The following is a 12,355-nucleotide window of genomic DNA, read 5'->3' as shown; positions in this document are numbered from 1 at the left end:
CTGCTTTTATCAAAGAAGTTGATAGCCCGATAGAAATTGATTTAAGCCCAAAACTCATGGATCAAAAAATTAGAGAATGGGCGATATATTCTATATATTTGGAATGGAGATGGTCAATATAATAATAATTAAAAGACAATATAATTATATAATTAACTACATTATGCTTGTCCCAACAAATGAAACAAATGTATCAACTGGCTGGATTCGTGGGTTCAATTAATTGATTTCATTGTCAGCGGTTATTTATTGATCAATACATTACTAAACAAAATAAGGCTAAAAAGGAAGCAAATTATAGGGTAATGGACAAGAGATTTGCGCTTTTTTGGGAATTCAACCAAAGTATTACATTGAAAATACACGAGAAAGATGATATATTAGTAAAATGAAAAAATATCTTCATTTATGTGAAACTTTTTTGGGTAAAATTAAAAATAAATCCATGAAAGCTTTGATCCAAGTATTTCATGTAAGGTATGCGCTCCTAATACAGCGGAGAGATGTGGCCTCGAGGATGGACGGGTGGGATTGAGGGGATGCCCAGATCTTTTTGTTATGGTGATTACATAACAAAATAAGATATTTGATTAACATAAAAATACTATTAATTTATATCATTAAATAATATAATTAGAATAACAAATAATAATAGTTATTATTATTCGTGTGAGTATTTGTAGTAGAAACGATAATTATATCAATTATTATTCATGTGACATAATAAAAATAAAAATAATAAATATTAATTTTTATTGATATAATTTTAATTGTATAAATAATTAATTTATAACTATAATTAAATAATAATGTTCATAATCCCGTACAATGTTAATTAATACTTATTGTTGTTAAAAATAAATAATCAGTAGTCATAATTATATTAATTATAATAGAATTTATATTAAAAATATTATTTTATAATTAATATCGGCCGTTAATCAATTTATATATTATGTTAGATGATTAGAGTATGATTGAGATGCTTATAAAACATATGATGATAATTAGTCGAGTTGGTATTTTGGAAATTAATTCAACGTGGGATATTTTGAGAATTTAGTTGAATTATTTAAGTTGTTGGAATGATTCAAGTAATTATTTGTCCTTGATATATTATTTTAGGCCGAGAAGATAAAATTTGATCATTGGAATTTGTTGAGTTAGTATATGTATGTTATAGTTTGGTAACATACTAAGTTTTACGCATATTGATGTGATTTATATGAATTTAATGAGTTATGTGAACTTAAATGTCTTGTCATTTATATGTTATTTTACTTGACATATATTATATGATATTTAGAATAGGGCTGATATGTACATCATCATATTTTGAGCTCTTTCATCCTTGTCACCCCTTTCTTGTTGTATTGTATTTTTGACACACGTTACTGTATTGGTATCAGTGCGTGGCTTTTGAGTCGAGTCATATCTGAGACCGAAAATATGATGTATATTTCTGATGTATTTTCTATGTGATATGCTCTTACCTTGCCTTGCAGACTTATACCAGTGCGATTTAGCTGAATGACGATGTGGCTTCTTGCATGTTGTTGCTCGAGCACTGATTCAATTGTTATCATATCATTTATTGGCTCTTGTTATCTCATTTATATCGAGCTAAGTTACATGCATTGCGTATTGCATTTAATAGTATGTTTATGCATGATTCAACGGATTGGGGGTTTTTATTCACATCAAATATCAATACTCCCGTCTTACAATAACTTGCTGTTTTACTCAAAAAATGAAAAAAAAAAGGTTGAAGAAACTAGAGTTGATCACCAGGCTTGTCGTCTGATTGATCGGTAGAAACTCACCATGATTGTCATCTGGATGCCTGGTAAAGGGTTAGTTAGGACTCGTCGTCCTGACTGAATGAGTATCCTAAGATCACGAAAATACCTTTATTAGCTTAGAAAAGTATTTTTTCCCCATTTAATAAAAAAAACCATAAAACTTACTCAGCTCTCACATCTCATCCACTTTCAAAAATTCATATTTTCCTATATTATCTATGTAAATTACATATTTAAAATAGTTCCATTATTGTTTTCTAAATAATAGCTAAAAACTATAACAAAATAGTCACAAATCCTAAAAAAATCAATTTTACAAACATACAACACATGCACAGAGACAATAATATTATATTATATATACGTAATATATGTGACACAAGGCTAATATTAATCAGTACTCTTGGGACGGATCTAGCATTCTAGCTCATTTTCTAAAAAAGTTAAAAAAAGAAAAAGGAAACGTAACATAAATTAATTTCAATTTGGTATGACACTCAAAGGTGAAAGGTTGAGGATAAGAGTTGGCAAATTGGAACTAGCACTAGATCGTGTGACTAGCTTTAGATTGGTGGTTAATGCTATTTTTTAAAATCATTTTGGGACCAAAAGTTGTCACATTCCAAGAAATTTTAATAAATGCATGATCTTCATGTGTTTTTTTTCCTTAAAAAAAAATTTGCATGTAAAGAAAGCTGCACTTTATTGCTTTATATATATTTCTTTTCTTGGACGGTTGATTCCATTTGGCAGGAATGACCAGTGTCTACATAATAGTTTTTGTGTTTTTTCATTGGTGTCAAAATTCAATCTTGATATCGTATATTCTAATTTTTGGAAATTTAGTTTTTTCCAATGTGGCGTATGTAACTAATAATTAAAAATGATAACATGTATATAAATAAGTTCAAAATTTATAGATAAGAATATAGGAATATGAAAAACTTGAGAATTTCAGAATGCAATGTGAATATGAAAAATAATAGTTATAATGTTAGTTACAGATATTTATGGTAAATTTTTTTATGGATTGCTCATTTTTTCGCGGAAGAAAAATTATTATTATGTTCATATAATTTGATAATTTTTATTTCTAGTCTTGTAAGTCGTTAAAATTCAGTATTAATCCAATAGATTGGTCCTTATATTCATTTTCAGTCTTTTTTTTTTTTTAAAATCAGATCTCGCCATCCTGGTGTGGCATTCTGACGACACGTCAAGAATGTTCAGATCAACAAATTCTATTTTCACGTCATAAATTTCATGAATAGTCTTTTGTGATACAGTCTCACGAATCTTTATTTGTGAGATGGGTCAATCCTATCGATATTCACAATAAAAAGTATTAATCTTAGTATAAAAAGTAATACTTTTTCATGGATGACCCAAATAAGAGACCATCTCACAAAATATGACTTGTGAGACTGTCTTACACAAGTTTTTGCCAAATTTCATTTGCCACGTTGACACTACACAAAAAATGATTAGGGGCGGGGGGGGGTTTAAAAGTCTAGAGGTATTGAACATAGACTTTTATAAATTCTATAAAAATTTTGTGGTATATATATATAAACTCCAATATATATATAATTCATCAATAGTGTACATGAAGGCTTCGGTCTATCTGTTTCTTAAAAAAAATAATATGTTTCAATTTCTATATTTCATTCTGTTGAAGTTAAAAAATTATCAACAGTGGATCATCATATATTGTACCGAGATGAACAAATTGGAGATAATTGAACAAAATATGTTAAAAAAATGTATACACTTGTTAGCTTCTTATGAAAGTTTTTGTAGGAGTTTGATCCATATCACTATTCATTGATTTTATTTTGTGTCGGAGACTTATTTGTTATTTGCTTCTTTTGGGGCTATTGATAACACTCATATTCCAACAGTGTATGGGCTAAATACTAACAGTTATCTATCAAAATCTTGCAAAAAATCTATCAAAATCTTGCAAAAATTCTACAAAAGTCCATGGATTTCTGATTACAAATCTGTAAGATTCTACAAGAGTCAATAAAAATATATCAAATCCACAGAAATCTATCATTTAAAAAAATCATTGAAAGTCATTAAATATCTACGTTGAATACATCCCACTAAAAGTGAATTCAAGAATTAACTTGAACTGAAACTAAGTTGTGACGACTTACAAAACAAAAAAAGGAAATGACTAAATTACACTTACTTTAGGGATCGATGAAATTTGGGGATTGATGCAAAAGAATACTATAGGGGTTGATGCAAAAGAATACTATTTTAATATAATATATATCCAAATTATTGATATATTTTATAATTTTGGTTCTTAAAATAACCAAAAACACTTACTTTAGGGATTGATGCAAAAGAATACTATTTTAATATTATATATACCCAAATTATTGATATATTTTGTTAACGTGAGACATTTGCCTAATAAAAAAGTAGGAAATGGTTGGCGATTTGGGAGATAAATAAGAGTTGATTGAACAATTCAAAGACAATATAGATGTTCAAAGATAAGATATGGAAGGAAGAACAAGGAATATATCATGTTTTTTGGTTGCTGCCATTTTGAATATGGTCACGCTTATTTTTCAAAAAAGTGAACGAATGTGACTCTCTATTCTATCTGAGAATCAATATGGGAAAATATTTTTTTTTGTCCATTAACTTGTCCGATCGTCCACTCTTTTCAAATTTTGATTTTGGTACACTAACTTTTAAATTTTGATTATTTTGATTTAAATACTGACGTGACATCATACATATCATCAATTTTCGATGATATGTCAGCAATTTTCGATGTCATATAAGCATTTTCAATGCAACACCATCAGTTTTAGGTGTCACATCAGTATTTTTATTTGACACGTCAGCATTTGAGTCTAAAATAGTCTAAAATAGTCGAAAATTAAAAGTTAACGTATAAAAACTAAAATTTGAAAAACCTAATGAACCAGAATAAAAAATTAGCCAAGTTAATGACCAAAAAAATATATTTTCTCAATCAATATAATACATATATAATGACAGTTAGATTAATATTGATTGAGAAAAAAAATATGCATAACGTGATTCATATTATCTTTTTACTCGAGGAGGCTATAAAAACTTTGGTCCTAGCTACAAAATCTTTTAAATTAAATGTAGGTCACAAAAATATTTGCCTTTTAGTGTGTGTGTGTGTTATATATATATATATATATATATATATATATATATATATAATAAAACGATCTTTATTATTAACAAAAATAATTTATTGTTATTGCTTTTTAGTAAATGAGGTACATACGTTACCCTTTCGTATCCCCACTTATTTAGACACGTCCATTTTCCGAATATTCTTTTCGCAGTGTGGAAACACATACATTGTTTTTGAACGATATAGAGACTTTAAAATTGCTTTAATTTTTGAATGATGTGAAGTTTCATATCATCCATATGCCATATTTTTATGGAAAAGTCACTTCTTCATTTAATATTTTAATATTATTACTGAATAAGTGCTTCAATTGAGGTTAAAAAAATGAAAGAGGTGGGGGAATAAGCATTCTTATACTTTACCCAAAATCATCGATTTTAATAAGCTCCACAAAATCTTCCAAGAATTATTGATGATTTATATATATTTTGAATCAGTAAAAACTTATTTATATATATAGTTTTGTTATGCTGTATACCAATCGTGTCCATCATTGAGGTGACATTCAACTATTGGATGTGATTAACTGTATCAAAATTATATGTCTAATAGATAATTGTCGCCTCAGTGGTGGGCACATAAATGAGCACGATTAATGGACAACATAGCAAAACTATATATATATATATTTTCAAAAGTGTAATTTTATAACGTACTTGTTCATTTCTTTTTTTAAAAAATAAATTTCAGTTCATAAGCCTATATAGTACAATTATTTAGGACGACTCTTAGAAACCTAATCCAATTGTAATAATAAGGAATCACACATGGGGACTGTAGGTAGGCATCTAGTTTTCCAAAAAACCTACCGTCTTCTCCTTTCTCTATACAAGTCATCCTTTTTTCACATGCGGAACATGAACATTTTATCGACAAAATCCCTTCATTGATATCACCAGTTCTCAAAAATAAAGTTGAGGCTAGAGTAATGTTGTGTTTCGATGGAAAACATTGATACATGTGAACGAAAATCTAGATTTCGAAAGACAGCTATGTTGAATACATTTGAAATCCGTTAATATTAATACTAAATTCAAAGAAAGACAATTTTTTTTTTTTACTATTTTCAATTGAATTTATCGGATAAATTAAATATGCTTAAAGTAATGAGTATGTCTCTTGTGAGACGGTCTCACGAATCTTTATTTGTGAGACGGATCAACCTTACCGATATTCACAATAAAAAGTAATACTCTTAGCATAAAAATTAATACTTTTTCATGGATGACCCAAATAAGAGATCCGTCTCACAAAATAAGACCCCTGAAACCGTCTCACACAATTTTTTGTCTAAAGTAATGTATATAGCCGCCACATATATCTCAATGCAATTTAATTACCGAGGGGGTAAAGTAAGAATAATTAACTTTAATTTATCGAATCCTTGTTAGTTGTTAATTCGAATCACTGGTCATGTCACGCCCCAAAAAGGCACCTATTATGGTTAATCATGTCCGCCACTAGCTCACCAATCACCGCGAATTAGTGCAATAAAACTTTTTAATACATGGTTAATTAGCAAGTTGGCGAAGCGAAATTTATGTACAAATTTTTTATTATTATAATTGTTAAGAAACAAGGCTTTGATTTATCCTAAAAGTTAAATAATTTCGATAATATCATGTGGATTGAAAATACATCCAAGATGTGTATAATTTGAAATTCATTTATCGAATCATTTTCTCAAATCAAATCTCTTAATGCAAATCAAATTTATCAACCAAGCGCAATTTAAATGAAATTGAACTATAGTATCCAAATGTTCATGTCCAAAAATGGAAAAATAGACAATTATGTATTCTGAATTGTCATGTACTTTTATGTATTTGTCTCATAACTCGTCATAACTCGTCGTTTTTATTCATTTTTATCCAAAGTGTCAACGATTTTTCAATGTCTTGTCAGCATTTTTACTACACCACATCAAAATTTGGTAATTATCCAATAAATTAGATTTATTTTATTGTTTTTATTCATTTTTATCCAAAGTATCAACGATTTTTCAATATCTCATTAACATTTTTACTACACCACATCAACACTAGCTTCGACGATATATGACAAAAAACCAACTAAAAGAAAAGTTACAAAACCAAGACTTACCCATAACAAGTCGGAGACGGAACCCAAAACAAAAGACTATATATATATGTGTGTGTGTGTATATATATATATATATATGTAATCATGCACGTGAATAACTATTTAAAAAGAAAGAATCCCTAGTAGTATGTAGCTTACACAGCCAGCTACTTATATATATATATATAGACCTCCTGTAAATGATTACCAACAGCCCTATTCAATTTGTTTGCGCAAATATATATTGAAGAGAAAATAATAATAATAATAATGAGGGGAAAGAAGCCATATTTGGTAGTTATGTTGATACAGTTGATATACGCAGGCTATTTCTTGCTCACAAAACTTGCATTGGATGTGGGTATGAACACCTGTGTGTTTGTCTTCTACAGACAAGCTGCTGCTACTCTTTTCTTAGTCCCCATCACCATTATCTTAGAGAGGTAATTGTACAGTATTCAATAATTTTTATTGAATATGCAGTTTAATTTTTCTCGTGATCTTCTTGTTCATGATTCACGATGATCAGAATCTTTAGTGTGGGAGTTTTATTTGCAATAAAATCGTATCTTGTTTATATATGCTTGATGAACTGAATGGCAATAGAATTTTGGTATATTTTAATTTGATTCTACTTTCAGGAAAAGCGCTCCACCTCTATCCTTTTCCCTGACGATCAAGATATTCCTACTTTCACTGATTGGGTACGTCTTTAGTTTCAGAAACATTACCATTTTTTTTTGTAAATTAACAAGAATATAGTCAATTAAGTGTTTTTTTTTGGTTAATTAGCTAGTTTCAATAGATTCATACATGAGTTTCAATACTAAATAGATCTTATGTTAAATGAAATCGTCGGTTTTCGTATAGAAAGTTTAATGAGTTGGATAATTTGCAGGATCACAATGAGCTTAAACATTGTTGGTGTAGCTTTGAAATACACATCTGCATCTTTGGGAGCTGCTACTTCAAATACTCTTCCTATTATTACTTTCTTTCTTGCTGTTCTATTAAGGTAAAGTTAAAGAACCTTTACAAATTATTTATCATTTTCATGTTGAGGAAAATAGAAGGAAACCAATTTAATTTAAAAGCAACAGCAATTCTGCTGTCAGATATGATACTTATAAGGTGTACCTGAACTCACAGGATGGAAAGCGTAAAACTAAGGACAGGTCCCGGGATAATGAAACTTGGCGGAGTAATAATATGCATTGCCGGAGTAGCGACGATTGCTTTCTTCAAAGGACCTCTCTTGAAACTATTGGTGCACCATCACTTGATCAGTAGTCGCATCGGCGAAATGCAACAAGAACAAGCTCCTGCTGCTGATTCTTGGGTTAAAGGTGTCTTCCTCATGATGCTTTCCAACGTAACCTGGGCATTATGGCTGTTATTACAGGTTAATTATTATATGTTATTTATCTAAATCTATGCGCTTAATTCTCCTCGTATTTCCAATGAACTCATGGATTTAAATGCAATTCATATAAGAGTACAAACAAATCGAGTTGGTTCACTGGCTGAATACATATTAATTTCATTATAAACTACTGATACCTAAGCATATCTGATATATATAAGTTTTAGCCAAGGAAACGACATATAATATTATAGATTCCAAAAGTGATTAATTTAATATAGCTAATTTGATTGTTGCACAAATATTTGATGCACATGACATCATGAATCACATAGAAACCCTAGAGATACCTAAAATAACTCATTCTTCGATCAAGTAAGAAACGAGATGGTCGAACGTTGTTTCGGTAATTTCACTTATTATTCCATACTGAAATACGCTGAAATATATATATTTATATATAGGGTAGATTACTAAAAGGGTTTCCTTCGAAGCTGCTGTTGACGACTCTGCAGTGCTTGTTGAGCACAATACAGTCATTCCTTGTGGCACTCGTTTTTGCAAGAGATCTAACTCAATGGAAACTCGGATTCGACGTCCAACTTCTATCGATATTCTATTGTGTAAGTCACTTTAAATAATTATCATATATTCTCTTTTAAGCTAATTACAAAACAAAAGCATTGTCACAAGATTTAACTTAATTTGTTAAACCTAAGGATCATATTCTTTTTAATTATTGTTACATATATATGTTGACAGGGAGTAGTGGTGACTGGTGTTACATTCTACTTGCAAGCATGGGTTATAGAGAAGAAAGGTCCAATCTTCCTAGTCATGACTACTCCTTTGATCATGATCTTCACAATCACTATATCCGCACTCGTATGCGGAGAAATTATCGGTTTGGGAAGGTATATATACACATTATTGTCTTTTTTTTTTTTTGATAATATTAGCTTTTAGCTAGAATTTCATGTAAGGCAGATGAAGCACGAAACTAATAATTTTATAAAATTGCAAATAAATAGATTCACATAGTCCTCTCGTTATATTCGTCGTGCGCTACCTGTTTGAATACTTGATAGCCGGAATAGTATATATAGTATAGATACTTTGAGCTTGAGCTAAACTACATGCTTCTACAATTGACGGTATTTGTAGTGTCTTGGGAGGAATTCTGCTGGTTGGAGGGCTTTATTGTGTCTTATGGGGAAAGATGAAGGAAGAAGAAATTGCAAAACGAGAATGCAATCCAAAAGTTGTTGACGAAAAGGCTTCATGTCTAGTGTAGCATTAAAGGAATAGAATTGCGATTACATGGATGATGGTTGTTAGATGTTATCTTTGTAAAACCCGCAAATTTCCAACTTTGAATATTTCTAAATTCGAAATGATACTAGATAATGTCGAGATTTTGTACTGAGTAAATTTTTAAGTTGGCATGAAATTGTGCCCCAAGGAGTTCGAAATTTTGCCTAGATAAATATACAAATTTTGAAAATTGTAGATATGGATCAAATGTATGCTACAATATAAAGATCTTCAAGATAAGGAATTATGATCCTAAAAAATAAAAAAGTCATGTATAGGGATATATACACAAACCGAAATTTTATCAAGATAAGTGCTTCAAGATTGAAGATTTTCTAGACAAGATAGTGAACAGAAAATTCAAAATTATGCATGTATGTGCATATATAAATAGAGATCCATGTATATAAATATATACTTCAAGATGGGGAGATTTGAGTATCAAGATTGGCTTATCAAGCACATGAAAAATTGATTTTAGCATGTCAAGTTTTCGAAATATGATTATCATGATGATAAAAGATTTCAAGAAGATCAAAAAATCAAATCTTTGATCATATCTATCCCTAATTCGAATTTCAAGATTTAAACTTTGAACGCGAAGATAATGAAGGGAAATAATATTTTCGAATTTAATTGATAAAATGTCTTGATTTAAATTATTTCTCTAACAATATCTTTTTCTTGTTGATTGATTCAATATTTAATATGATTTTGCCTTTCTAAAATAATGAGATAATTATGGAAATATATTCTAGATATGATATTTATTATAATGATTTAATAAGATATGATATCAATGGTTAAATAGAGTTTATTTGTAATTAAACTCCGACTTTCCTTATGAAATATGTTTTCTTGTGAAGAAAAAATCTACAACTACAAATAAGAGATCAAGGACCTAATTGCGTGCTTCTTCCCTCACAAACATACATATACGCACTTGTGCACGCCGTGAATATCAGAGAAATAAGTCATCAATGATCGTGCTGTTTTGAAGAGTGGTGATCGCGTGTTGCCTTGAATGTTGGGGACATCTGCAGACAACATCCGTAACGAAGTTGGCTGAAGATCATTTTCGTGGCTCCTCTTTTGGCATCACGTTTTTTGTGCTTTCTTAGTTGATGTTTTATTATTGTTGGTTGTTTTAGAAAGCTTTTATTTTCTTAACGTGTTGAGGAAATTGATTTTAGTCTTAATCATTAATGATAGGTTTTTGTAAACGTTGTGATTTTCTAATGATTAATTTTTGCCCTGAGGTAAATACTTGTGTAAATTTAATATTGTCCATCAATTTATTTAAAGTGAATTTGTGTTACAAAATATAATATTCCGCTGCATGTTGTCTTAAGTGTTGTAACATTTGACACAACACCTAATTCTGATAAGACACAAATTTACAATTTTACACTACTGTTGATATATTTTTACATATATGTCGAACACTATTTCTTACAGATAACATGTGATCAAGATAGCTCCCACACTTCTATTACTAAGGCATCACCTCATTCACGAAATCACATCTAAAACTCCATCATATTTTTGACACTCTGCTCTCCAAGTGCTGTAGAGATTTCAAAGATTTTACAAGCCGAAGTCCAAACACTGTCTGAATTTAAGCAAGATTCCAAGATATTTTCGATCCAAGCTACCCTTCTCACGTTTTCTTCATTCAAGATTAAGGTAAGTGAGCTATTGTATATTAGTAGGCATACTTGTTCTTTTAAGTGAACTTATATTTTAAGAGATTAAATTCATATATGAAGTATCTTCGTTTTTTAAAGTTCGATCGAGCTTTATTATGATTCTTCTTCTCTTTTCTTGTGATACAATTAAGAACTATCCTACGTTTTGTCACTGTGATGATTCAACTAGATATGAGTTATAATCCTTACATGCGATAAGTTTATGACCCTTACACGGCGTGATTCGCTCCTTTAGAGTAATAAAAATTAAGGAATAATATCAGTAAATCATGTAAAATAGATGAATTTCAGTGTCAATACTATACTTATTTTTATGTTTATATTGTATGTTATACGAAATATGTCATGTATGATATGTTATTTCGAAGTTCATGTATATTTGTTATGTATGTGCTCGAACGACCCCTACTTGCTAAGTTTATCCCCAAACACTCATCTCTTACACTCTCTCTCCATATAAGAATGAAGAGCAAATCAAGGATGATGAGCAAGACCAGTTTTGGAGCTAGTGACAGAGACAGAAGAATCATGAATTTATTTTATTTACTATATTTCAAGTTTTAATTTAAGTTGTAAGATGCTTCCGCAAGTTTTATTACGTTTTAGGATTTTAAATTGTAAAAAAATGATATTTATGAAGTAATGGATTTTGGTTTATGCTGTGCTACAAGACTCTATTTTTTGCGATTATGTGATTGTTGAACAACCTCAGGTGTCTTGTGCTTCAGTCTCGGGGCGTGACAATATTTGGTTGACTTAAATTTTTAGATTAGTTTGCAAAAAAATATTGATTTGAAGATTTTGGATATAAGGAGATAATTGGAAAAGATATTTTGTTGAATATATATTTTGATTGTTGAAGATATTATAGAGCTCATCAGATATT

The 12,355-nt window shown here is 29.6% G+C and overlaps 1 protein-coding gene across 1 annotated transcript; it reads left to right on the top strand.

Annotated features, from left to right (window-relative positions):
* The first annotated feature begins 7,258 nt into the window (after positions 1-7,258).
* LOC142522680 (WAT1-related protein At5g64700-like) lies at positions 7,259-9,898 on the top strand. The gene is made up of 7 exons (XM_075626213.1): positions 7,259-7,526; positions 7,725-7,787; positions 7,982-8,098; positions 8,233-8,485; positions 8,911-9,069; positions 9,209-9,360; positions 9,611-9,898. The coding sequence occupies exons 1-7, from the start codon at positions 7,354-7,356 to the stop codon at positions 9,738-9,740; spliced, it is 1,047 nt and encodes a 348-aa protein (XP_075482328.1). The 5' UTR covers positions 7,259-7,353; the 3' UTR covers positions 9,741-9,898.
* The last annotated feature ends 2,457 nt before the right edge of the window (positions 9,899-12,355 follow it).

Source organism: Primulina tabacum, chromosome 13 (genome assembly GCF_025594145.1).
Source record: "Primulina tabacum isolate GXHZ01 chromosome 13, ASM2559414v2, whole genome shotgun sequence".
NCBI classification, from domain to species: domain Eukaryota; kingdom Viridiplantae; phylum Streptophyta; class Magnoliopsida; order Lamiales; family Gesneriaceae; genus Primulina; species Primulina tabacum.
Note: the sequence above shows the minus strand (reverse complement) of the source record. Positions and strands in the feature narration are given on the sequence as shown.